This window comes from Stereum hirsutum (genome assembly GCF_000264905.1).
Source record: "Stereum hirsutum FP-91666 SS1 unplaced genomic scaffold STEHIscaffold_30, whole genome shotgun sequence".
NCBI classification, from domain to species: Eukaryota; Fungi; Basidiomycota; class Agaricomycetes; order Russulales; family Stereaceae; genus Stereum; species Stereum hirsutum.
The window spans coordinates 34335-59501 of NW_006763160.1; the positions used below are offsets into that span (position 1 = coordinate 34335).

Genomic DNA, 25167 nt, shown 5'->3' on the forward strand with positions numbered 1-25167 from the left:
CGAGGTTCATCCCCTCTCGGGAAGGTCGCACTGAGGTGAGCAGACCGGAGGGGACGATGATGAACTGGGCAAGCGCCACGGCCTTGGTCTTTGTCCAGTGGTTCAACTTCAGCGGCACGGGGCTAGTGGAACCTTGGCAGACCCTTGTCATCGCGGTGGTCATTATGTACCTAATTCGGGTTTGAGCCTGTAGATCATCCAGATATTCTCCATTTAAATCCCTTCCTTGCACAATTGTCAGTTTCAGCGACAGCAAAACCATGAGCGAGTGTGTTTGGCCTGAGTTTCAGACTCTTAGTCGATCCCGAAGGCTGAGAGGGTCAAGACTGAATATCAAGGCTTATTGCGAGAGCGAGACACGACACTAGAGTACAATCGGAAATAGCATTTTAGATAGGAAAATGAACATGAGCAGCCTAGGCAAACTTCCCAGGGACCACAGGCACTGAACTAGTGAGACCACCGTCGACTGCAAAGTTCTGGCCATTCACATAGCTGGAGTCATCTGTGAACGAAGAGTGAGTGCCCAACCATGATTCACTTCGAAGACGTCTACCTGAAGCCAAGAATAGAGCAGCTTGTGCAATTTCTAGTGTACGAGTAGATATGAGCAACGATACATCGAGGGATACAGAAAGCAGTACCTTCGGCGACTCCATATCTGCCCATAGGATTCAGTTGGCCTATCTTGGCCCCGGTGCCTCGTGAGCGAGCATAGTCGAAGGTCCCGACTGTCATGCCTGTTTCAATCAAACCAGGACATATGGAGTTAACTCGAACGTCGGAGCGTTGTAGCTGCCATGCGCTGGTTTTTGCGATTGAGTTGACACTGTAGCATGCGTAGCGAGTCCCATAAGGACCTTGTTACAAAGAAAGGATCAGGAGGCATTGATATGCTTACGCTGCTTTACTTGCGCTGTCTGTATACCCGTGCACAATGATGAATAACACACACGCAAGTTTGGACCGAGTAATATAACTCACAATCTACTGAACCAGCGCCAGAATTGAGACCCGCGACTGAGAAAATAAGTTAGTCGTATAGCATCAGGCAGAGAAAGAAGCGTCACAAACTAGATGCAGTGAGGATGATGCTGCCTCTACTGACATCCTTTCCTCGAGAAGCGTTGGGGGTTTTCATCGCTGCAGATGCGTATTTGACGGCAAGGAAGCAGCTATATATTGACGATGAAATTCATCGAGCCAAATCTCCCGTGCACAGAATATACACTCACGACAAGGCGTTTATCCTCATGGTCTCGTTCCATGTATCAACATCTGTATCGTCGAGTGTGGCAGCGGTGGCAATGCCAGCCTGATCACATAGCTATGAGTATGATCCCAGCGTTCACACACCTAAAGAAACACTAACGTTTGCGAAAAAGACATCGAGGCGTCCCTCTTCTTGCATGGCCTGTTTGCAAACACCTGATATGGCCTGCTCATCTGCAGCATCCGCTTGCAACACCGCCACCTAGCGAGTGAAACATTGAGAGAGCTTCAGCCAAGCCTTAGTGCTCAAGTGAAGATAGCACACTTTTACGTCTGGATACGTTCTCTCTATCGTCGACTTCAGATTCGGGAGGTTCTCCTCCGAGTAGTCCAAAAGGTAAAGATGTTGTGCACCTTCGAAGACTTTCATTAGCAGCGCCACAGATTCCGTCGAACAAAACCCACCTTCGTGTGCAAAGAGCATGGCCGATGCGCGGCTACAAATATCGAATAGTATTGAGTCTGTCGGATGTTCGATATGCATTCAGAGAAACGCACCCAATGCCTTTCAAAGAGCCGACACCTGTGATCACGCAGACCTTTCCTTTCAGACGATTGCCCCGTGGGGTCTGAGAGAGGTGCCCCTGTATACCCTGAATGCGTGCGACGGTACGTTTGTAAAACTCATCAGAGGAGACTTGCTGTTGGATTGCAGGCTGTTTGTGAGGCGCCATGGTGGTCAAAGGCAAAGACAACGAAGGCGCCGACTTCCAAGCACCGGCTTCAACAGTGGACACGACAGCCGGTTTTGTGGAAACTTCAGTGTGATTGAGTAGGACCACATGACGGTTTGGGAACAAGCAACGAGTTGTGGCGACGAGGACGGGTGGCGCCTTCGCGAATCGCGATTGGCCCAAAGGTCTCTTAACCTTGCTTATACTCCTTCCACCACCTCGATTTCAGGCTCGTTTATGATCTGCTTCAGCTTAGCCTTGAGTGAACGCTCACAATCTAGAGTGCTAAAGGCGGTTCCGAGCTCCTTTGACCTGGCTCTCATCTGTCGGAAAAGTTTCGTGGAGCTTATAAGTAGATTAGATTACAATGGCCTGATAAGATCGATTACCATGGTTGGACCGGCCTTAAAAGCTCTTATCAGCCGGGCCGACAACTTATAATCACTCCCGATCAAGTGGCAAGATTCTGTTCCCCGATTAGGCATGCGCGCCGAGCCCCCCAGCTCGAAAATGCCTTCAAACTCGCTCAAATCAAACGTTGGGATGTCGCTCTATGGCCACAACCCACGAAAGTGACCATTCAACGTTATACCCGTGGCTCGACCGCCGAGATATAGCAAACTGCAATCATCATCGCTGTTGTACTCCTCGGCTTGCAGGAGCGGGGCCACACTAGCATGTCCGACCGCGTGCCCGAAGCGCCGTGAGATCTGGCCCCTTCTGGCCCCTTTTATTCATAATATTTATTAAGAAGCGCCCCGCTTATAAGGGGGCTTATAATGTGATTTACCCCCCCTGGTCATCATTACCAGACTCGGCCGGCCTGAAATGGCTTAAATGCCTTATAAGGCCTTATAATCCGGCTCCCAAAAATTCCGACATCCTGCACGATGAAGTTCCACATCCTCTACTTAGGCTTGCTACGATATCAACATCATGGTCCAGTTATCCGGCTCTATGTGCGCCATCAACTCCTACGACCATTCAACCTGTCTAACAGCCGTTGTCTGTGTAGTTTACGCGCTTGACCGACATAATTCGGAGACTTGTCGCTTCCCGCATACCTCTATCCGCTATCTGACCTTGGTATTTTTGCGTGCTCGAGTTTCAGATACTTAGAGGCATCCACCAGAGTCTAAATTTTTCATTGCCGGGCATTCGACATGGTAAGCCGATGCATGAAAGCGGCTGGTAACGCGGTATATGCCCTCGAGAAGTTCTTCACTCTGTCATGATACAAACGATGGTACATATCATTCGTTCCTCCCAAATAATACTGATCCAAGGCTGTCAAGCGTCAGCGAGGCTTTCTCTAGCTGACGCTGAAGCGAGCAGAAGGCTTCGGAGATGCTCGTGGTGTCTTGCTGAATCTTCTAAAAGTTCTGTGTGATTGAGAATGTAAGGGGCGAATTTATTTTGAGCTGAAAGAACACAACTAATAATACTGACCATCTGAAAGGGACGTGAAGGTCGCTCTCTGCTCGGCGTTGTTCCTTCGTGCCTCTGCAAGGACAGCGTCTACATCTACGGTCCCTATCAGTTCCTTTCCATGCTGTCGGACACATAAATGCGTTGAGACCGACCGGCTTTCACTGCCCTTTCTTTGTGGTGCCCTTCATGCGCTGTCTGCGCCTCACGAAGCTCGTTCATCATACCTCGTAGTGTGGCCACCCCGGAGCTCTTCTCTGTTCCATCTTCATCACCGACTTTTTGTCCCATACTGCGACACTCCTGATGCATTTCTCGCTGCTCTCCTAGCGTTCCAGCGAGGTCTCTCAGCTGGCCCAGAATCTCGTCGTTCCTTTTCCGTGATTCCTGTGCCTCTTGTGCCCGTAAGGCCGCATCCGCGGCGATGTTGGCCCTTTTTTCTTCCTCAAGCTCCCGTCGTGCCTGTCTCAGTTGTTCCCGCAACATCTCCTCTTTATTCTCATGATCGGATGTCATGTCGCTCATCGAGTTTGTTAAAAGTTGATGTTGTGCGTGAGCATGTAACCTGTAGGACGTTGAGTGGAAGAGAAATATAGCAGCAGTTGGAGGGGAGGAAAGGCACCCTTAATATAGAATTAGAACCTGTCCCTGACTCGCTTCGAGCTGTAAAAGAACGAAACGAAGAAATGTTGGTTGCATCAACTTGCTGTGGGGTTCGAGTTGCGTACTCGGCGGAGCCGCATGTTACGCCCACGTGCGTCTGGAGTGAGGGTATAAATGGGGACGAGTCCGATTGCTATCTTCTGGACGCGACCTGAACTCTACCTCGTACTCACCGCATCCTCCGAAAACGCAAAGCTTCACAATGGCATCTTCTCTCTCACCGGCGTCTGCGAAGTCGCCTCGCACAAGGGGCGTGTCTGCCATGGTATGTACCAATATGCTTTACCCTATGTCCATCCACAGCCCATCGCCGAATCTTCTGTATCCATTCGCCCCACCTTCGATATGTTGCGACTGATCACACCTGTTCGTCTTCGTCGATTTCGTCGTAAAAAGCACTTCAAGAGTGCGACTACCGGTGTTGCGACCAAGACGATGCGCAATGAGCTCAACAGGCTCGTCCAGACTGTCCACGATCCCAACCAGAAGAGGGTAAGTAACGCGCAGTAACGCTCACTGTCTCCATGTATCGGTTCTAACCGTCAATTCTGCAGGCTTTCGATATCGAGATGCAATCATTCTTCTATCTGTTCACCCGCTACCTGGCAGAGAAGGCTCAAAGCCAGGAGCTGTGAGTCTCCACATCCGCTCGTCATGGAGCTGTAACTAAGCTCGCCACACAATCTAGCGACTGGGATCGTATCAAGTCTCCTGCTGCCGACCAGATCGTGCCTTATGATAACCTCCCAGAAGTCAAGGATACCCAGGCCTTCAACAAACTTGCTGTTTTGAAGGTCAACGGAGGTCTTGGAACTTCGATGGGTACGCATCTATACGTTTGCTTGGCCCTCGACCCTGTACTAATTATGCATCAGGTATGACTGGTGCGAAGAGTGCGCTCGAGGTCAAGGACGACATGACCTTCCTCGACCTTACCGTCCGCCAGATCGAACACCTCAACACCACTCACCGTGTTGACGTTCCCCTCATCCTCATGACCTCCTTCAACACACACGAAGATACCCTCCGCATCATCAAGAAGTATGCCAACCAGCAACTTCGCATCACCACCTTCAACCAATCGCGCTACCCTCGTATCCTCAAGGAGACACTTCTTCCTTGCCCCCCGAGTGCCGATTCTGACAAGAAGGACTGGTACCCTCCCGGCCACGGTGACTTGTACAACGCCCTCCTCCATTCCGGCGTCCTCGACCAGTTGATCTCGGAAGGCAAGGAGTATCTCTTCGTCTCCAACTCGGATAACCTGGGCGCCGTGTAAGCCCTCGAGCGCTGTCGTCTTCAGAATCACTCTGACCTAGGCCTATCGTACTGATAGCGTCGACCAGAGGATCCTTCAGCATATGATTGACAGCGGTGCAGAGTTCTTGATGGAAGTCACCGACAAGACCAAGGCCGACGTTAAGGTTCTTATTTAATCTTCTCGAGTGTTTTGAATATTGTGTCTTACGCTGCGCATAAAGGGTGGTACTTTGATCGACTACGAGGGCCAGGTTCGTCTTCTCGAAATCGCACAGGTGCCTTCAGAGCACGTGGAAGACTTCAAGTCCAGTATGTCCTGAGGCCTTTCCAACCCTCATCACACTCATTAACGGTTCCGTCCTGTACCTCAGTCCGCAAGTTCAAGATCTTCAACACCAACAACATCTGGATCAACTTGAAGGGTATGCTATCTCCTTTCGTCCGTGCACCTGACCGTCACTGACCATCATTAACGCTAGCTCTCAAGCGCATCATGGACACGGAGGGCATGGAGCTCGAGATCATCATTAACCCCAAACAGACTGACGATGGGAAGTCCGTCATCCAGCTCGAGACCGCCGCTGGTGCCGCCATCAAGCACTTCAACAATGCACATGGTGTCAACGTTCCTCGTAACCGCTTCCTCCCCGTCAAGAGCTGCTCCGACTTGTTGCTCATCAAGAGCGACATTTACTCCCTTGAGCACGGTCAGTTGGTCATCAATGAGCAGAGGATGTTCGAGAGCACGCCCGTCATCAAGCTCGGAGACCACTTCAAGAAGGTGCGTCTTTTATCCATGTCATAAATCGAGACAGTTATCCTCGAGGGGACTGAATGCTGGATCTGTCTTTGTGATTATCCAATTTAGATTCAACAATTCCAGAAGCGTTTCAAGAAGATCCCCAAGATCATCGAGCTCGACCATCTCACTGTCACCGGTGACGTTTACTTTGGCCGCAATGTTACTCTGCGTGGCACCGTCATCGGTCAGTTTCATTCATTCACTATAACCCAAATCACAGCTTGCTCTCCCTCTTTTCTTTCTTGCTTCTGTACGCTCATACAAATTGCTGATACTGTGGCATCACTGTAGTCGTCGCCAACGAGGGTCAAAGGATCGACATCCCTGACGGTTGCATTCTGGAAAACCGTTCGTCCCTTCCCTTTTTCACTTGTTGAACTCCACTCTGACATAATTCCCCCCTGCGCCTGCAATCACTTTGAATCCGATGCAATCATTGAAAATCCGTAACTCCAGGCTTGCTCTCCGGCAACTTGACCATGACCGTAAGTTTTGTCTCCCTGCACACACAACTCCACAGATCCTCGACGCCACCACCACCATCAACGTAAACAAACTGTTTTACTAATCCCTCGTCTATTTTTCTTCTATAGGACCTCTAAACGTCACCGAGTCCCCTCGCGTGCCCATACGCATCCTACTCCAATTGTCGTGTGCATAACTAGAGGTTTCGTCCGGATCCTAGTCTAGATACCCATACCCAACCCATCAACCATCAAAAATCTATCACCCAACGATCTACGGCTCTTTACGCTCCATCCCTCCATTTCGCGTATCTGGTTCTTTCTTGTTTTCGTTTTCTCTTTCATGGCATGGACGATTTGGCTGCCTCCGACTTGGGTTTGCACATGCTTGTGCAGACTGCAGAGTGGATGGTGGGCCGTGGTGGTTGTACATAGAGTAAACAAGGAGTCTAGCACGGTTGTGGTGCGCATACCTGAAGTAATACAGAGTATTCTACGTGTAGAAGAACTCCGAAGGCTCTCCTGGATCCCTTGTAGGACAGTGTCACGATCAATGCTGCTGTGTATGAGGCCTTCCGAACTTAGGTCGGCGTCTTCTGCTATGACTCCAACGTCGATGGATTTCAAGACCGAACAATCATCGAGGATCTTCCGCTCCATCGCAGTTCAGCCTCTATCACACACAATCCTCGTCTCCTTGCCAATATATGTCCGTGTGTATATGTAAGGTATGAGTGAAACACAAAAAGAACAGCGACACAAGATGCAGGCCAACACGAAGACCTCGACCGAGAAAAAAAGATGTATAGGCGCTATGTAGGGTATAGATGACGGTCGGCCTCTAAGTAACGGCGGATTTGCTTTTTTGTGATACAAAGAGACGAAGAACTTCTTTCCACTTTCGAGACGCGTCGTCTTTCGCGTGCCGTACAAAAATTCAAGAATTACGTCCGTTCTGTTCTGATGATCGTTAAGTCGTCTAGCTCGTATGCGGTATACCGCTCAGAGGTCCTATTAGAGTAGAGATCAATTTAGGTCGAGTGGGAGAGCAAGGGATTGAGAATGATAGACGTACAATCATGTTGAGGTTACCAGACAAGAGCCCTGCGAATGAGAAAATGCAGTCAGTCAGATAGTATCAGTGACGAAGGTAGCGTAGAGCACGCACTGTTCTCAAGGATACAACCATCGGGGATGTCGATTCGTTGACCCTCGTTGGCCACAACTGCATAAATCCATCAGCCTCGAAAAAATGAATGACGAAACGCCGTATGAACGTACCGATCACGGTCCCCCGGAGGGTCACATTACGGCCGAAGTAAACGTCGCCGGTGACAGTGAGATGGTCGAGCTCGACAATCTTGGGGATCTTCTTGAAGCGCTTCTGGAATTGTTGAATCTACAAACGCCACACTCGTTAATCGCCACCATCACAAAGAAAACGGCCGAGAACGCCACGAACCTTCTTGAAGTGGTCGCCGAGCTTGATGACGGGGGTGCTCTCGAACATCCTCTGCTCGTTGATGATGAGTTGCCCGTGTTGAAGAGAGTAGATGTCGCTCTTGATCAGAAGAAGATCCGAGCAGCTCTTGACGGGCAAGAAGCGGGAACGGGGGACGTTGACACCGTGGGCGTTCTTGAAGTGCTTGATACCGGCTCCGGCAGCGGTCTCGAGCTGGACGACGGCCTCGCCATCGTCGTTTGTCTTCGGGTTGATGATGATGTCGAGCTCCATCTGCTCGTTGGCCATGATGTTCTTCAATGCTGTACGATGGTGATGAGTATGCTGAATTTGACGGCGTTAAACAACTCGCAATACCTTTGAGGTTGATCCAGATGTTGTTGGTGTTGAAGATCTTGAACTTGCGGACTAGAAATAACGAAGTCAAAACATGTCGATTTGGGCGGGTCGAATAGGTGGCTAACCGGATTTGAAGTCCTCGATGTGTTCTGAAGGCACTTGCGCCACCTCGAGCAAACGGATAGAGCCTTCATAGTCCACGAGGGTACCACCCTAGTTAGAAAAGCGGAGTCAGAGCTGGAGCTACGACTGCGGTTTGCTTGGCACGTTGCGTACCTTGACGTCAGCCTTGGTCTTGTCAGTGACCTCCATGATGAACTCAGCCTGGCTGTCAATCATGTGTTGGAGAATGTTCTGGTCGACACTGGTAATTCGGACGTCAAGTCAGAACGACAATTCTGAGAATGGAATTCGGAGTAACATACACGGCACCCAAATTGTCCGAGTTGGAGACGAAAAGGTACTCCTTGCCCTCCGAAATCAGCTGGTCGAGGACACCCGAATGGAGGAGGGCGTTGTACAAATCACCGTGGCCGGGAGGGTACCAATGCTTCTTGTCGTCATTTGCGCTCTTCGGGCATGGGAGGAGGGTCTCCTTGAAGATACGGGGGTAACGCGATTGGTTGAAAGTGGTGATGCGAAGTTGCTGGTTTGCGTACTTCTTGATGATGCGGAGGGTATCTTCGTGGGTGTTGAAGGAGGTCATGAGGATAAGGGGCACGTCCACGCGGTGAGTGGTGTTGAGATGCTCGATCTGGCGGACGGTAAGGTCGAGGAAGGTCATGTCGTCCTTGACCTCGAGGGCGCTCTTCGCGCCGGTCATACCTGACAAAAAAAAATTGAGGTCCATGGAGGAACGATGGTATAAAGACGACGTACCCATGGAGGTACCCAAACCGCCATTGACCTTGAGCACGGCGAGTTTGTTGAGGTTGGAGGTGTTCTCGGGAGCAGTAAGGGTGCTGTAGGGCACGATCTGGTCCTCGCCGGGAGACTTGATGCGGTCCCAGTCGCTAAAGGGGCAGGTCAGATGGACGCAGAGATAGGGGTATTAGTGTAGACGTACAGAGGCGCGTTCTGAGCGCGTTCCGCGAGGTAACGAGTAAAGAGGAAGAAGAACGACTGCATCTCGGTGTCGAATGCCTACGAGGGGACCAAAATGAGCATTCGGGAGCATGAATGGAAAAACGCAACTGACCTTCTTCGTCTGGGGGTCCTCGACGGTGCTAACGAGGCGGGAGAGCTCGTTGCGCATGGCTTTGGCGACGACACCGGTGGTGGCGGTCTTGAAGTCGATATGGGACGAGCCGCGGACGCGGGCGTTGAAGGAGTCGGAGCGGGGCATGAGGTTTGCCATGGCTGGGGAGTGGTAGGGCTTTGTGGTGGTGGTGGAGAGGATGGGGGGTGGTTTGGGTTGGTGTCTGGGCGGACGATGGCTCCGTTTCTTATATAGTTCGCCAGCGAGCTTGGCCCAGCGTGCGCGAAGGAGGTCCGAAGGGGAAATCCCGTCTTCACGTTCCTCCTCAATCCGCGAGCAGATCGATGGCCGTCCAACCAGCCCCAGTCCCCCGCCACCGTCTCTGTCGCTGCTCGTCGTCGTCGCCGTCGTCCGTCGCTCGAGCACACTTGCATGCATATATCGGCCAGCGTGCGTATGTACCAAAAGGCGTCCCCTGCGCGTGCCCGTCCATCACTGCCTTTATAGCACCCTCCACCCACGTCTTCACCGCAGGTGTGCATATCGGGCCTTCGCCTAGAACTTCTTCGGCGATCGCATGTTCAAGAATCACTTATCGCCCCGGAAACGCGGTATGGCCTCGCCGCACGTCCCTGCTCAGGGAACGTGCTCACACAACGAGTTCAGTATTTATACTATCCTTATTGCCACCTCTTCTCACTCTCCGAGACCATCTTTCTCCGACTCCTCGTGTACCTTTGCCCAGATACGCTTTATCTACTCAATTGACACCCGGATGTCCCTTCATTTCCCCTGCGGTCTCAAATCGCCTTGGTTCTTGCGCTGGCGGGCTTATGTCCCTTCTAGACGCACGAACGCGTTTGAGGTATCAACCTTCGCGCATCACTGCCCAGAGAAACTGTGGTGGACCATATGAACACACTCGCAAGGGGATACGAGCGACGCAGACTGTCCGTTCGTTCACCCAACGGATCCCTCTGCTTTGACCATGAGCACAGATCGACGACCACTTGTTTATCCTGGCAACGAACGAGGACGATCATGATGCGCAGAATCAGTACAAGCGCTCGACGGACCCGATGTCGTCGCCTGCGCAATTCTAGGCAAAATAAGCGTTCATCCGCTACCGTATCATCGTCACAGCTGGCTCTAGCGCGCTCCAACCGCGGAAGTACAAAGCATCCTAAATGAATGATGATCTCTGCAAGCGAACTGCAAATGGGCTATGTGGCGCTCAGAGGTATCCTTGGGTATTTCGTGAAGTTCATGAGCGGTGTCCTGTGTTCGCAGAAACCACTTCTACAAGTCCGCAACTCATCAATCCAGCCGGTCAGGAGTACAGAGTCGTTGTGGCAACCCGATGTCGTTTACGCCACATCAGTTGGTCCAGTACTTCCCCTGGAAGTCAACGCTCGCGATGGAGGGTTAGATTTTGATGTGGATAGTATCGAATTACAGGAGGTCGATAAGTCTCTTTTATACTTGGATTAAAATCCCAAGATCAGGCTTTGAGAGCCTGTGCGAAGGACTGCCTACGGGCTGCCTCACGCTCACCAGTGATGTCCCACTTTCCGAAAAGAAGGCTAATTGACATGGTTAGCCCAGTGTTCAATATTCGAGAGAGTAGAGAAGACCACGTACTCAAACGCGGCCATGATGGTCCACTTCCTGTTGTCAGCTTCCGGGAAGACAAGTGACCGGGGACCGTAGAAAACCTACAAAGAGTTAGCCAATTTTCAGCTGAGCCCCGTCAGGATTGAAATATGATGAACGTACCTCGTCGTCGACCTCGTTGGGTTTACGAGGCAGACAGTGCATGAACTTCCAGTCCGGGTTCGCACCACCCTCCCTGCAAAGCGCCTCCGTTACCTGATATCCCTCGAAAGCCTTCAATCGTTCCTCCTTCTCAGCCTCTTGGCCCATCGAAATCCTTCAATACAATTAACGAGAGTAAGCTCTTGACCGACCGCACTCGTCAAAGTAGAAGAAACTCGCACCATGTGTCAGTAACAACCACGTCAGCGCCCTTCACCGCTTCCTTAGGATCCGCACCCCACCAAATCCCACCGTTCGGAATCCCAGGCAACCCGCTTTCCAGCTGCGCGCCCTCGACATCACACCCGAGTTCCTTCACACGCGCCCATACCGGCTCCGGGCACCCATATTGCGGCGGTGTCGCGACGCGGAGTTTGTGGCCCAGACGGGGGAGGGTGACGAGCATATCGTGGAGGACGTTGGCGGAGTCTCCGACGTAGGTGATCGTGAGGGGCTTGAGCATCGGGAGGGAGGGCACGCCTTTGGTTCGGGAGTCTTCTGTGGGAGCGGGGATGGAGGGGTCGAAGAGGTGGGCGTGTTCGTGGAGGGTGAGGAGGTCTGCGAGGGTTTGGGTGGGGTGCCAGAGGGAGGAGAGAGCGTTTAGGACGGGTACGGGCGAGTAGCGAGCGAGTTCCTGCGCGTTGGAAAGATGAGAACGATAATAACAGCAATAACATGGAAGATCGAACCTCTATTTCTGAGTGGTCACCGACACGGGCGAATATGCCCTCACACATCCCTCCAATAACACGCGCCGTATCGCGAGGGCTCTCGTTAACACCGAGCTGGATATCCTCCCTTCCAAGGAAAAGAGCGCGTCCTCCGAGGAGCACGGCAGACGTCTCTGCAGCGACACGAGTCCGTGTGCTTCGTTTAGAGAACAAGAGCGCGATAGACTTGTTGAACAGGGACTGGGACGGCATTTTCAGCTTGGAGAGCTGTAGGGATTTCTTGCCACCGACTTGTTGTGGTCGGAGCCATGGCGTGGCGAGGTGTTTCTGGTGGTGTGCGTGTGAGAGGATGCGGAGGATTTGGGGAGCTGAGAGGTCGGCGAGGGTCATCAAGTGGGGGACTTTGGACGCCATGGCTGAGGCGTGGAGAGACGAGGAGCACCAGACAGAATCCACAGAAGAGTCTTGAGCTCAGGAGTCAACGACTCAACCTGACTCGCCAATTGCAACGAGATATCTAGCACGTGACACTGTTCATCTCCGCTTCGTGTTGGGTCCCTTACACAACTGTAGTACATAGAGAGGCTGAGGGCTTGAAAAAAGCGACGCAACAAACATAGTGATGTATCTGGAAGAAGGAATAGGTTTGAAGGATTCGTATCAGATGTGTAGCGCCCCTGGGCCACATAACCAGAAGAGGAACAAGGATGTGGCGTCACCGGTAGAAACCGAGCGGGGCTTAAATCCAAACCTTGTTTTCGTCGTATCATCCAAACCTTGCCGCACGTCGACGCCCCTCCTCAAGACAAGCCAACATGGGTCAGTGCCGTCTCAACGCTCTCTGCTCTCTGTGTGCCCTGGACTGACCATTCTGTTATCCCTGTCGTCGATGGTTGTCGATCTTCTCGTATTCAGGCAAGTAGTAATGTTCTGGCTTTTTCTGCAATATCGAACTGACCGTGCTCCTTCATGATTTTTTTCGATACACAGGTATCTCCCGCTCTTCCCGCCACAAACGTTCGGCGACCGGTGCCCAGCGCGCCCACTACCGCAAGAAGCGAAAGTTCGAGCTCGGTCGTCAGGCCGCTAACACCAGGCTCGGCCCCAAGCGTGTCCACTCTGTCCGCGTTCGTGGTGGTAACCTCAAGTTCCGTGCCCTTCGTCTCGATGCTGGCAACTTTGCTTGGGGATCAGAACATGTGACGAAGAAGACTCGTATCATCGGTGTCGTGCGTATCGTCTTTGTTTAGAACGTTTTGTTTTTCATAGCTTGACCTTGGAATTGGGCTGTGCGGATTCATAGGTTTACAACGCATCAAACAACGAGTTGGTCCGGACCAACACTCTCGTGAAGAGCGCCATCATCCAGGTCGATGCTACGCCATTCAGGCAGTGGTATGAGGCTCACGTAAGTACCTCGTCCACGACGCTGTGAGCGAAAGCGCTGATGGGGCTCTGCAGTACGCCCTCCCCGTGTCGAAGAAGCTTGCCAAGCAGGCCGGTGAGAAGGAGGAGACGGAGCCGAAAAAGCTGTCGAACCACGCACAGCGTCACCTTGAGGAGAGGAAGAAGGGTGCGTCGCTTCATGCAAGGTTGTTTCAAGATGACTGAACATATTTCTTCAATCTCCAGAGGCGAAGATTGACCCTCTGCTCGAGAGCCAGTTCGGTGCTGGTCGTCTGTACGCCGTCGTCTCCAGCCGACCCGGCCAGTGCGGCCGTGCCGATGGCTACATCCTGGAGGGCAAGGAGCTCGAGGTCAGTCTTGTGGCCTTGTAACTCGTGCTTGTGTTTTTGCTGATACTTTTTTTTTCTTTCGTAGTTCTACGTGAGGAAGCTCCGTAGCGGCAAGCAGAAGCACGCGCACGGCGCATAAGACATCCTCTTGTCGTTTCGTGTCTTGTTCTTCTCGTCTTGTTGGACGTTCACTGCGTCGTGATTGGGGTCATTGCGTGGCAGAGGTTCTACAAAAAGCGTTATGCCCATGCCTGTTGTTTTCTTCGAGTAGTTCTATTGTATGAGACCCATGCCCGTTCTGCTGCCTCCATGCTGCCCTTGTTGCGTGAGACACGGTCAAAGCGCGATCAGTGGACACGTCCGACAATGGGCGTGTCCTGAACGAAACAATAGACGCGAGCGCTTGAGGCAGTGGCGAAACCTGTTTGAGATGGCCGAAATGGGATTGAGGGTGAAGTCGGGAGGCGCGCGCGAGAGGAGATATAACGCCGGTTGTGGTAATTCCGCGTTTGCTCATAGCCACGCGACCGCCTCCCTGCTTTGCCTGCTCCCTCCACGCATCCTTTCTTCCCTGCCACCGCGCTCCCACACTCGGCTCTTCCCCGCCCTCGTCGTCGTCCACAGCGGTCTCGCGCTCCTCCATGTCGTCCGCTGGACGTTCGTCGCACGCGCGTACGGCCGCCGCCGCCACCCCTCCAACATGGCGGTTCACCAAGGTCATGAACATGCAGGACCTCTCGCGCGACGACGACTTCCTCTCCCATCTCCTCGTCGAGAAGTTCAGCGCGCCGATGGTCCCCATACAGGTCCACAAGATGGACCCCAGTCGCCGTCCGACCAAAGTGAATATCGAGGATCTGAAGCCTATCATGAAACGCGTCCGTCTTTTTCTCGCGTTTTCCTTCGCGCCGCACCTTGCTTATCGCCCTCTCGCTCTTTAATATATTTCGATCTCCTCATCGACCAACGATCGTGTAGCTCGTCACGTCCAAGGGGCCCCCACAGAACGCGATTCGCACCGCTGTAACCGAACTCCTCTCGTGCGTGCCTTAGCCACCCGGGAAACACGCGTTTTCCGTCTCACCCCTACTCTCCTGCAGTCTCAACTCTGTCCAGCACTTCACGAAGGGCTTCCTCCCGAAGGAACTCAACGCATTCGCCACGTGAGCTTGCGTTCTTTCACATGTCTCGACCCTTTTTCCCTCTCTCTTTCTCCGAGTTCATCTCAGGCTAATGTCGTCCCCGACAGCCACGCGTCTCGCTACTTTGAGCTTTATCTCCCGTCCGGCTCTATCGAGATAGCGCACACCGGTCGCTACACCTTCCGAACGGGCAAGTCAGAGCTATGCATTCTCGCCACTCGCCCTCTCCAGCCTGGGGCCGTCATCACCGAGCTCAAGGGCTCTATGGCCGACCTTACCGACGCGGAGGATCAGGAACTCAAACGTACCGATGACCTTCGACACTCGTATGGCGGCATCCGTCGTGACTTCAGTGTCATTCACTCCAAGCAACTCAAGAAGAACCATCTGTTCTTGGGCCCGGCCCGGTTCGTCAACGTGAGTGCTTTCCCGTGTCATTCAACCTCTTTCCTCCCGATTCCCGCTCTCGGTCACCATATGTGTGACCGCAATGACGTCCCGCGGTGAGAGAGACTCAATGCCACTCTACCCTTTTCCGTCCTCTGCGGCCTTTCTAGCATGACTGTGATAACAACTGCGAGCTATTCCGTGAAGGCCGTTACATCACATTCCGTGTGATCAAACCGATCGCCGTCGGAGAGGAAGTTACAGCACACTATGGGGACGGTTATTGTACGTTTTCCTTTTTTTTTTCTTTCGATTACTGCATTGTCGAGCTTATTTCGAAATAGTCGGACGAGGAAATTGTCACTGCCTCTGCGCCTCTTGTGAGAGGAAAGGAATCGGAGGTTATGGACCTCAGCGAGAGGAAGGCGATCTGTCGGATGGTGGCGCGGGCTCAGAGGAAGAAGCCGAGGACGGCTCTAAACCCGAGGTCAACGTAAACGAGCGACGTACGAGGCGAGGGGTTTATGCCGTTCTACAGGAGACAGATGACGACGATACCGACGACGAGGATCAAGATCCAGAGGCCGCGGCTATAGAGCTCGATGCAGAAACTGCAACACCCCGTGAGGCGACGTCTGCACCTTCCCACAGCGTCGCTGTCAATGGTCTTATGACTCCCAACCACGAATCTTCCCCATTCTCCTCCGTCCCCGATGCCCCTTCGATGTCGACAGCGAACGACCAGCACAGTTCCACACGCTCTTCTGCCGCATTTGAACCGGTTATCTCGACACGCGCTCAAAAAGCGCGAGCGGCGTCAAAGATGTCGGCACCTCCGCTCATTACCCCTCCGCTCTCGGAAGAAACGGCGTCTGTTGCAGAAAGCGCATCGCGTTCCGGCTCCAGAACACGATCCACACGTGCTTCTACTCTTCGCAATGCTCGTAGTCAATCCAACTCCCGACCAACAACGCCCGCTCAGCCCCCTCTCAATGGGAAGGGCAAAGGCAAGGCTGTTGCAGCACCGGAGGTCGAACATCGCACGCTCCGTGGGCGTCCGCCTGCGCCCCCACCACCGGCGCCACCTCCAGCGCAAAAACCCAAACCCAAGAAGGTTGATCCTAAAAAACCTCTCTGCCATGTTTGCGGCAAACTATGCCCCATCATCATGATGGGTGGCAAGGTCATCTGGGGTGACTTTACCGCCGCAGGTAAGAAGACCAAGAAGATCGAATGCCCAAGGTGCGTAACAAAGCGCGAGAATAGCCTGCTAGAGTTATTTCTAATTGATGTGTGTTGCTATGTGATCTTTTCCCGATAGGTGTATGCGCCATTCCGGAATTTATGGTTTCGACTGGCCTCACAGAACAGCAGCTCAAGCTGGTGCTCCTATCCCGACACCCCGCGAGAATACACCCTCCGAGCCCCCTCCGCGACATGTCACACACAAGATCCTCCCAACGCTGGACAACAAACTCTCTGCGGCAGCCTCATCCTCCCACAAACGTCGTCAAGAAAGCGCCAGCGTCCCGAACGATGAAAGAGCCGCAAAGCGCTTCAAGCCCTCAGCCCCGTCTGTTCGCCCTCATCCTCCACCCACTCGAGAAACAACAGAGCCCACAGCCAACCCATCTCATCGCAGTGCGCGTCCACGCACACCTAGTGCCAAGGTTCGCGAAAGTCAGCCACCAGAAACGAACAAGTCGTTACGCACGCCCACCAAGAAGTTGCCAGAAACATCTTCGGTCGCGTCGGCGTCTGGCCCCATTGCTTCAAGCTCATTTTATGCGTCTCCCAGTTCTTCGACATCGGACGGACGTCTCCTCCGATCGGCGAAGTCACGCGTCGTCGATGACCAGCCTCGGCAGGGAAACGGGAGGTTTGGTAAGAAGGGCGAGTCTTTGGCACCTTCCAGCTCTTCAGAGCAGAATCGGTCTAGCGCTACACCAGCTGCTAAACCCACACGGGCAGAAAGGGCGCAAGTGAGGAGTCAAAAGGCAGAGGAAGAGGAGCGTCGGAAGTTAGAAGCTGAGAAGGAATATCGGGAATCTGGAAGGGAGAAAGGCATGGGGCTCAACTCGAAGTATGAGCAGGAGGATACGATCGACCTCACGAAGGAGGACCAAGATGCGGCGCAGATGGACGTCGATACAGAGCCAAACGACGAGCGCAAAGACCAATCTTCTCATCTCCCTTGGATCGACGACCCCCTCTCTACGGGAGAATCCGACGCTGCGGACGAGGAAACCAATGCACCGATGCCGAGAGATATTGGGTTCAAGTCCGTGGGTGGCCTCTTTTTCTCTCCCAACCCTGCTTCCTTCGCTCGTCGGGCATGGGCTCCGTCTCCCCGGCCTGACGCGCCACACGAGGTCGATGGAGAGCCCGTGTATCGCCAGGAAGGGGATTCGCACGAGTCGTCCTCCTCCTCGAATGAGGGATATGAGTCTGACGGTCCTATTGCCATAGAAGACGACCCGGCGGAGCCCCTCGCCAATGCCCTCGATCAAGGCTTTGACGACGTCGAGATACCACCCGAGAATCTTCAGGACGTACAAGGCCCGGAGGACGAAGCTTCTGTAGAAGACGATGAAGAAGAAGATGATGAAGAGGAAGAGTATACGGACGACGACGAGGAAAGATACACGACCATCCCGAAACCTATTATTCGCTCCTCTATCGGTGGCCTGTGGAAACCGTCTCCTGTCAGCTTCGCCGCGCGCCGTTGGCAAGCCTCGTCCGCGTTTTCCGAGAAAACCACACCTGTCTGTTCTGCGCCAAGTGTACAACCTCAAGATGTACGACCAAAACCTATGTTCCATAACCCACCTTCACCCCCTTGGAAGACCTCCAAACTTTCCAACGCAGCAGCGACGCCACAAGATCCTTCTCCCTCAGCGACTGAACCGCCTTCTAACGACTGGACAAGGGACGAGCCAACACCGCCATCGAAGTGGAAGACAGTCGACGCCAGCTTCTTTGACTCCGATGACGAGGTGAGACCATTATCCGTTCGTTGTCGACAACTGCCGTCCTAAACGATTATCGCAATATTCCTAGGATGATTTCGCTCCTAGTTCCTCCCGTCCGACTAGTTATGCTTTGAACTCTCGTGCTTATTTTGCGCCTTCATTCAATGAGCGGGACGATCATTCTGAACATCGCATCGAACGTTTCGCCCCCCTTGACCGTTCCTCAGCATCGTCCGACGCAGGCAGCCCTAATATGACGCCTCTCGTTACTCCTCATCTTACTTCTCCCTCATCCTCCGCCCTGTCTCCACCGAAATACGACAAGTACTTGTCGCCGCAGAAACCTAGTTCTTTCGGCTCTATTCGTCCCGGTCTGCTCCCCAGCTCGGTGGGTGGTCGTTGGACGTTTTCGCCTTGACCTGTTTTGCTTTGCTATGCGTTTTTATGACCCTATCACTGGACATATGCTCTCGATCCCCGATATGTATTGTACTATATATGCCCTATCTAATGTCTGCCTCAGACTCGCTATCCACTGTTTTTTCAACTTTCATATCTGTGTAGGAGACTATGTTCTCCCGTGTCTTGCGACGTCTTGACATCGTGCCTAAACTATTATTCTCGGGTCTAAGTGAACGCGGCGGGGATGTGTTCCCCGTCTATCCGTTCCGTGGGAAGGGCAGATGTCTCGCCGTCGGGATTGATCGCCTTCATGTCGAGGTCAGCTGGAAGAGCCACAAGCCAAAAGTTTTGGTGTCCGTCAGGGGAGGTTCCAGTTTTGTCTGTGTGGGGCGAATGAGACTCATCAAGACGCACCCTTGGCAGATATCTCCGGCCCTACGGCGACCCAAACGGGAATGACATATATGCCGCCGGGTTGTTCCTGACGGATGATCGTCAGAAGCACCGGCGGCGGTACACTTCCCGATCTCATCAAGGCACGAAATTAACATCGATCTCACTTGTTGCTGATCATCACATCATTTCAAAGCGTACACCCGTCGCCACCCCCGCAGTCCCAGACGACATGTGCGACAAGTGCTCAAGAGCGCTCAATACTCATGATGCACGAGGGCACAAAGTTATGACATGGCACTCACGCACTAGGAACACATAGAACATAAAATAATGGCTGATATGGTACGCAGCACGAAAGACAGTCCGGGTACATGGTGGTCGGGAGTACATACGGCCTAAGTGGACCGAGTCATTGATAGTAATAATGTACTGGACTGTACACTTGCACGCTGAAGCGGATTACAAACGTCGTAGATGTGTGGGGCATCATGGTGGATGAGGTATAAATACTCGAATAAATAGACGTGGGCAGTGAAGTAGTGATAAATAAGTTTAGGGGGTCATGCACTCCTGACGAGAGTGAGGTGGCAGACCCGAATGGACTGGAGAGTCAGAAGTGGTCCAAAAGCAACATATGGAGCAAGGCCAGGGTCCTTTCGTGCAATGAGGGTCATCAATCGGGAAACATAAATTAATAAACGTAAAGAGGTGTTGGGCTGAAAGGCGGTGTGGCCGGCTCGCACTGCGGTAAGGCGACGAAGGTAGCAAGCGATCCGAGAGAGGATTCATGGTGACGGGCGGCGACCCGACATTGATGGTGATCCCTCGCTTGCCTCCTCATCGCCAGAGTCCTCTCGTGGTAGACCGTGTGTCCGCGCGTGTCGTCGCATGTTGCTCTGTACACTAAATGTTCGACCACAACCTTCAACAGTACACACGTATGCTGAAAATATGAGGTGTCAGTGCACGTAACCTGGACCCTGAGTATTTGCCGGACGCTTACGACGCTCGCCAGTATGACTATGTAGATGGATCTAATCCGAAAATTTAACACCCACACTCACATAAAATAATGAAGGGTAGACCGACCTTTAAGCTGCTTGGACGAGTAAAACCCTTGCCGCAATAATTGCACTCGTATTTTGCTGAAGACGAAGGAACGGGTTCTGGCACCGTAGGGTATGGCATCTCGTAGGGGGAACGACTGGGCACGAGCGATGGTGGTCCATAGGAAGATGGACCAGACATAGGGCCAGACGGGTAGCCAGCCTGTTGTGGGGGGATCGCCGTCGCCTGATATTGAGAAGAGTAGCCAGTAGGACGAGTGAAGGTAGGAGAAGACCATGGTTCCGGATGAGTATTTGAACGGGGGGGATATTGTGATGGATAACGAGGATCTGGAGTTGATGACGAGCGATTGTGACCTGCCGGAACGACTGGCGGCGTGGCGGCTGGGTACGGGGAGGTGAATGAGCGTGGGGGCGCATGTCCTGAATACTCTCTATGCGAATGTAGTTGTGGCGAAGAGGGATTTGCCATGTATGATGACTGCGGAGAATTGTGCGGATGATACGCGGGACCTCGGTTTGTTTGTGGAGGGATGTGAGCATTCGAGTGCACAGGGTGCATCGTTGGTTCGTCAGTGAGAGGCAACTGTGTAGTGGGATGGGAGTATGGGGATTGTTGAAGTCCTTGATCAGGATGTGGGGGACGAGCCAATTCGCCTTGAAGACACAAAACATTAATAATCACGAGCTCGGCGCTTACCAACACAAGGCAGTCGGGGAATACTCACGTCCAAACAGGTCTCGAATGGGCGGGAGAGTGGGCCTATTGTCTTCCCACCGACGAGATTCGTCGCTGTGACGAGCGGGATGGGACATGGCTTGAATGGAGAGGCAGAAAGGAGGAGATGCCAGGATCGGAGAGCGGAAGGAGGAACCACAAGCGATATATATACTTACGCGGATCCGAGTCCGACCTGGCGTGGCTCGGAGGAAACGATCGTCGGCGCTGCCACGGTAGCATTGGAGATCAGGTCGTCAGTGCAGCCAATGTTCGTCGATAGAGTTGAAATAATGATATCCAGGCCCGCGTCGCACTCCTGATTCCATTTACCGGCCCACGCAAGCTCCCAGCGTAGGAAGGCCGGGCTCCCTTACCCGACCGCGTGAGGCGACCCACGTCTGCCATTTGACATCCAGACATCCTCAAGGCAATCCTTGGCTGCTACCGGTCGGGCCGTCGAGCTCAATGAAGCACTTTCAACGTGGAGAATGCAAGCTGTTCCCATCATTCGGACGCCGGTGGCTCATTCGCGAGGAAAGTTCGTCGTCAATCCCACAGCAGCTCAAGCGCTTTATGGGCAGGACGACCTGTCGCCTTACAGAAAGTCTAGCCATGCTCTGTGCAGCCCTGCCAAACTGGTATCAGCGAACATAGTTTCCGCGAGATGTGCCGAGGTCCGCGACGTGACCATCTGATGATCGTCCGTTATCCAGCTTGACCGCGCATTAAGCGTGTTCATAGAGCTTCCCCGATCTCCCCTTCCGAGACTCCTGGTAACTCTCCCAGGCTATGCTCCTAATCGCAAGTAGTTGAAAGCGGTTCTTCACAACTATAGAGACTCGCGTTCGTCAGCAACTATGTAGACGCTGTTCCTATCAATCTAACAATTCTTGCCATCCAGATCCATTGGCATGGATTCTTCTGGTAGCGTGCGAGGGCTGGTCGATCCGAATCATCAGATGCACTGGGATGGACAAAATAATTGATGCCTGTCTGGCCGATACTTAGCGCGACGTTGTAAGGATGTTTACTGACCCGGCTTTGGTGGTTCAAACGCTTTGCACGAAACGCAGAGTTCTTGCCACTATTCGAACAGAGTGTTGTCGCTAGAGAATGTTTCTTTTACTTATATGGGAGTATTAGCTCCTTGAGAGATCGACGCTCGACGACGTTTGCTGGGCTTTTCGATCACGACTGTCAGGAATATCTTTCGGCATGACTACCGTGAATGACTGACAGGTCCCTCAAGCATGACATACGCCATGGCCATCACGAAGGGTTCTGTATGTTCTCTACTTCCCGGAGCGTCTTGGTGTTCAGAGATAAGGCGTGCAGGCCTTGCTCGAATTCTTCAGCTAATGCAGCATAGATCATGCGATGCCGCTGCATGGACGACTAGATAGTATCGTCATTGTAGGTTGAGCGGGGAGGAGAGAAACAAATATAGACTTACTTTGCCAGCGAAGGCATCAGAGACAACCTTGACACTAAAATCTGTTGAAGGGTCAGTAGGGAAATTACATCCAATCTGACAGAAGCGGCCGCCGAGTACAGCTTAGATTAGACCTACGTGTCTCTCCACTTCCTCCACCTTGGGCGCGCATAGGGGCATGATGCCTATGCTGGTAGGAATCATTGGTAATCACCAACTCTGACGGTCGAAGAAGTGACATGAGCTGATCCGAATGTTGATCATCATATTAGCTATAATGACGCGCGGCAGTGTAAAGCACCAAGGAAACCTGGAACAGGCGTACTTTAGAGCGAATAGCATCTTCAACTGGCTGATCACTGTTGGCAGTAGCCATGGTACGTATGCGATGAAGAAACGACTGTCTTTGCCTGATCAAACTTAGCATTGACTGCTCTGACTAATACCAAGATCTCACTGAAGGTGTGAGATCTAGGGGTCTACGCCGCTCGAGACGAATCAGATAAAATAGAGATCAAAGTTGAGCGAAGACAAAGTAAGGCTACTCACCCGTGTCCGAATGGTTTAGTTCACAGTTCACAAGCTCAGGGCGGCCAACACAGCCTTAGGGGGAGGGCAATGCAAGCAGAAGTGATAGTTCACCGAGTAAGTCGCCACCGTGACAAATTCTCCGATTGAACACGGGGATTACCGGAATGGAGTATTAGAGAGCGTGGGGAAATATTTACGCGTCTGTGGCGGAAATCGACGCGTGCATGACACCTCTTGCTCAACCTCCGACCGACGCGTCTACCAATAACTCGTACTTGAAATCGTGCCTCAAAACAGGGTCCACTGTAAGCCTATCTTGCAACCTGCTGTTAGTTCTTTATATTCATTGAGAGCGCGTAACATTTTCAGTCATCTACCATCACACAATATGCCGCCCGTACGACCTCACCATCATAACCACAGCGTGGCTAGAAGCAACGAGCAGACTGAGCGGGAGATGACTACATCTGAACGCAGTCTTGTCGATAGTTTTTTTGAAGAGCATCATTACGAAGCAGGAATTGTCACCCTAGACCAACTTCGTTCATCATCATCGATGCCCTCACCGTGAGTCTGGTCTGAATTGCGAGGTACATCCAGTGCTGATGTTCCTCATGCCTTCGATCGAAAGAGATCATATCCGTCAGCTCCTTTACATGATTCTTTCCAGCCCCTCACTAGAGGCTCAAGGAGATGTCAAAATCGCCCAAGGCGCAAATACGGACCCTCCAAAACAACACTCCCATTTACCCTCTCTAGCTGATGTTGCAGCCGCCCAACGATGTCTTCAAGCTTTTGGAGAGACAAACTCACCTCAATCTTTACTCAGGGCTATACCATCGTACGACGGATCGAATAGCTCCCTCTCAGAGGGTGCAAACAGTGTTGAAGACGAAGAGGAGTCTTTCCTGTATAAGGAAGCAAAACGGATACAGAGCTGCAGAGGCTGCTGGCAACTGCTGAGAGCCGACTTTTTGCGGCCTGTGGGTGATGAAGCGAGCATTCCTATCGATGGACGCACCAAACACCGAACAAGAAACTCAGGCCAGAGTGACGATGATATCTCGTCGACGGCGGTCGTTGGTCCAACTGCTTGGCCAGTCTTGGAGTGGTTGGTCTTCCTGTTCGAAAAGGATGAGGAGAATACAGCGGCTTCTGGACAATGTAAGCATATCAGTTGTACAGGTATTGTCTAAGCTTATTTAAGAATGGGCATGACTGGCAGCCCGCTATTCCCCATGTTTGTTGTCCCATATCCCCCCTGCCAGGACAAAAACGCGCGGAAAAGAGGACTTTTCAGCACCTTTAGACGTCGTGTTTTACTGCCTCAATCAAGAAGATCGTTGTTTACGGTCACTCGGGTCACGCCTGATTCGGCTGGTACGATCACCTCTGTTTCTATCCAGATATGTTCCTGAGGCTTGTTTTAGGTGGTCAATCTCACGTCCAGCAGCCTCGTGGATATTCACATGCTGGTCCAGCTCATCCGTGCGCGGGTCATCGTTGAATCGTCTGACCTTTCGCGCCTGCTTTCTGTCTTGGACGGAGACGCCACTACGGTCAGGACTTTCAAGATCGCTCTATGCTCAACCTACCTTTCCGAATCGTCATCCCGCACCACTCGATCTGCACCCGGACGCGCTCGTGCAAACCCTCGTCGCGTTCCGAAACGCAATCGCACGACAACTGATAGCAAAAGTGGCGACGCCACGAGTGTTGCAGAAATTAACCTGGCCCCTGCGCTCGACGCCCCTTTTGTCAGCAGAGGTTATGAACTCCCACCTGCTTCCAGCATCACTGAACTAGTGACACGTTCATCAAACCCCGAGGACACCAATTTCGGGATCGCGAAAATTGAGCTCATCTCCAACTATTCCATACTCCAGCAGACCCTGGACTATTCGGAGCGTAACGAGGAGTGGGTAGAAATGCTGCGTGACGGGAAGGTCATGAGCGCTGTGGAGAGTTCTTTCCGTGACGAGACATCTGACATTATTGAGCAGCTACGGGGTATCTGGTCCAGTACACTCTCTACTCCGTGACACCCCCTCCGTAAGGGAGTCTGTGTGGTGTCGGTATTTCTTCACGGCTCACATGATATTGTTCCAAAGCATCCGTAACAGGGGTCCAGAGGAGACCTTACATCTGTGTGTTTCTCCACTATGAAACCCCAAAACGAGTAGAATGGTCTTGCGGCCTAGCCGTTCTCCGATACTTCAGGTCAATCGATCCGCAACGGAAACATTACATCCAATCCATTCATATGTAACATGACAGTACAGGCAGGCAGGGTCTGTGCCTTGAGATGATGACTAGCGTAAGTCATACTTAGA

General features: G+C 52.5%; 10 protein-coding genes across 10 annotated transcripts; 4 read left to right on the forward strand and 6 right to left on the reverse strand.

Moving 5' to 3' along the window:
• Positions 1–318: 318 nt before the first annotated feature.
• On the reverse strand, positions 319–2005 carry STEHIDRAFT_173236 (sex determination protein tasselseed-2). The gene is made up of 11 exons (XM_007311667.1): positions 1771–2005; positions 1678–1709; positions 1538–1626; positions 1373–1474; positions 1236–1315; positions 1075–1175; positions 985–1020; positions 902–920; positions 645–829; positions 557–589; positions 319–505 (listed from the first exon to the last, which is right to left on the reverse strand). Exons 1-11 carry the CDS (start codon positions 1944–1946, stop codon positions 417–419), a joined length of 942 nt encoding a protein of 313 aa, XP_007311729.1. The 5' UTR covers positions 1947–2005; the 3' UTR covers positions 319–416.
• A 1083-nt stretch (positions 2006–3088) lies between these two features.
• STEHIDRAFT_143299 (uncharacterized protein) lies at positions 3089–3899 on the reverse strand (the record flags this gene model as incomplete). Its single annotated transcript, XM_007311668.1, has 3 exons — positions 3089–3328; positions 3396–3470; positions 3530–3899. 3 exons carry the CDS (start codon positions 3897–3899, stop codon positions 3237–3239), a joined length of 537 nt encoding a protein of 178 aa, XP_007311730.1. The 3' UTR covers positions 3089–3236.
• A 340-nt stretch (positions 3900–4239) lies between these two features.
• STEHIDRAFT_135880 (UTP-glucose-1-phosphate uridylyltransferase) lies at positions 4240–6701 on the forward strand (the record flags this gene model as incomplete). The annotated part of the gene is made up of 13 exons (XM_007311669.1): positions 4240–4302; positions 4434–4529; positions 4592–4668; positions 4726–4859; positions 4913–5312; positions 5374–5461; positions 5519–5606; positions 5669–5719; positions 5777–6078; positions 6166–6283; positions 6391–6447; positions 6556–6584; positions 6693–6701. The coding sequence occupies 13 exons, from the start codon at positions 4240–4242 to the stop codon at positions 6699–6701; spliced, it is 1512 nt and encodes a 503-aa protein (XP_007311731.1).
• Positions 6702–7565: 864 nt separating this feature from the next.
• On the reverse strand, positions 7566–10000 carry STEHIDRAFT_116737 (UTP-glucose-1-phosphate uridylyltransferase; the record flags this gene model as incomplete). Its single annotated transcript, XM_007311670.1, has 12 exons — positions 7566–7574; positions 7639–7667; positions 7732–7788; positions 7845–7962; positions 8026–8327; positions 8383–8433; positions 8490–8577; positions 8641–8728; positions 8790–9189; positions 9244–9377; positions 9431–9507; positions 9563–10000. 12 exons carry the CDS (start codon positions 9998–10000, stop codon positions 7566–7568), a joined length of 1791 nt encoding a protein of 596 aa, XP_007311732.1.
• A 951-nt stretch (positions 10001–10951) lies between these two features.
• On the reverse strand, positions 10952–12481 carry STEHIDRAFT_126615 (ornithine carbamoyltransferase). The gene is made up of 5 exons (XM_007311671.1): positions 12067–12481; positions 11560–12011; positions 11339–11492; positions 11204–11277; positions 10952–11145 (listed from the first exon to the last, which is right to left on the reverse strand). The coding sequence occupies exons 1-5, from the start codon at positions 12460–12462 to the stop codon at positions 11064–11066; spliced, it is 1158 nt and encodes a 385-aa protein (XP_007311733.1). The 5' UTR covers positions 12463–12481; the 3' UTR covers positions 10952–11063.
• Positions 12482–13037: 556 nt separating this feature from the next.
• On the forward strand, positions 13038–13923 carry STEHIDRAFT_69833 (40S ribosomal protein S8; the record flags this gene model as incomplete). The annotated part of the gene is made up of 5 exons (XM_007311652.1): positions 13038–13277; positions 13352–13456; positions 13510–13621; positions 13681–13805; positions 13870–13923. Coding segments are annotated over 5 exons (636 nt in total), but the record flags the coding sequence as incomplete, so codon positions are not given.
• A 676-nt stretch (positions 13924–14599) lies between these two features.
• STEHIDRAFT_35628 (SET domain-containing protein) lies at positions 14600–15716 on the forward strand (the record flags this gene model as incomplete). The annotated part of the gene is made up of 6 exons (XM_007311648.1): positions 14600–14662; positions 14763–14824; positions 14885–14947; positions 15034–15343; positions 15484–15598; positions 15658–15716. Coding segments are annotated over 6 exons (672 nt in total), but the record flags the coding sequence as incomplete, so codon positions are not given.
• Positions 15717–19417: 3701 nt separating this feature from the next.
• Positions 19418–21062, reverse strand: STEHIDRAFT_126619 (uncharacterized protein). Its single transcript, XM_007311672.1, has 4 exons — positions 20879–21062; positions 20173–20807; positions 20087–20117; positions 19418–20026 (listed from the first exon to the last, which is right to left on the reverse strand). Exons 1-4 carry the CDS (start codon positions 20964–20966, stop codon positions 19869–19871), a joined length of 912 nt encoding a protein of 303 aa, XP_007311734.1. The 5' UTR covers positions 20967–21062; the 3' UTR covers positions 19418–19868.
• A 1078-nt stretch (positions 21063–22140) lies between these two features.
• On the reverse strand, positions 22141–22679 carry STEHIDRAFT_69826 (bola-like protein; the record flags this gene model as incomplete). Its single annotated transcript, XM_007311649.1, has 4 exons — positions 22141–22266; positions 22325–22365; positions 22442–22547; positions 22629–22679. The coding sequence occupies 4 exons, from the start codon at positions 22677–22679 to the stop codon at positions 22141–22143; spliced, it is 324 nt and encodes a 107-aa protein (XP_007311711.1).
• Positions 22680–23222: 543 nt separating this feature from the next.
• On the forward strand, positions 23223–24876 carry STEHIDRAFT_143306 (uncharacterized protein; the record flags this gene model as incomplete). The annotated part of the gene is made up of 4 exons (XM_007311673.1): positions 23223–23401; positions 23505–23998; positions 24060–24214; positions 24265–24876. The coding sequence occupies 4 exons, from the start codon at positions 23223–23225 to the stop codon at positions 24874–24876; spliced, it is 1440 nt and encodes a 479-aa protein (XP_007311735.1).
• Positions 24877–25167: the final 291 nt, after the last annotated feature.

Coding starts and splice junctions, on each gene's coding strand:
- STEHIDRAFT_126615 (XM_007311671.1), bottom strand. CDS start 12,462: ATGGCGTCCAAAGTCCCCCACTTGATGACCCTCGCCGACCTCTCAGCT. Junction 12,012..12,066: donor GTGACCACTCAGAAATAGAG/GTTCGATCTTCC, acceptor TCCAACGCGCAG/GAACTCGCTCGCTACTCGCC. Junction 11,278..11,338: donor CCAACGAGGTCGACGACGAG/GTACGTTCATCA, acceptor AACTCTTTGTAG/GTTTTCTACGGTCCCCGGTC.
- STEHIDRAFT_126619 (XM_007311672.1), bottom strand. CDS start 20,966: ATGTCCCATCCCGCTCGTCACAGCGACGAATCTCGTCGGTGGGAAGAC. Junction 20,808..20,878: donor CATTCGAGACCTGTTTGGAC/GTGAGTATTCCC, acceptor TGTGTCTTCAAG/GCGAATTGGCTCGTCCCCCA. Junction 20,118..20,172: donor CTCGTCCAAGCAGCTTAAAG/GTCGGTCTACCC, acceptor TTTTCGGATTAG/ATCCATCTACATAGTCATAC.
- STEHIDRAFT_173236 (XM_007311667.1), bottom strand. CDS start 1,946: ATGGCGCCTCACAAACAGCCTGCAATCCAACAGCAAGTCTCCTCTGAT. Junction 1,627..1,677: donor CATGCTCTTTGCACACGAAG/GTGGGTTTTGTT, acceptor AAGTCTTCGAAG/GTGCACAACATCTTTACCTT. Junction 590..644: donor CAGATATGGAGTCGCCGAAG/GTACTGCTTTCT, acceptor CTCGTACACTAG/AAATTGCACAAGCTGCTCTA.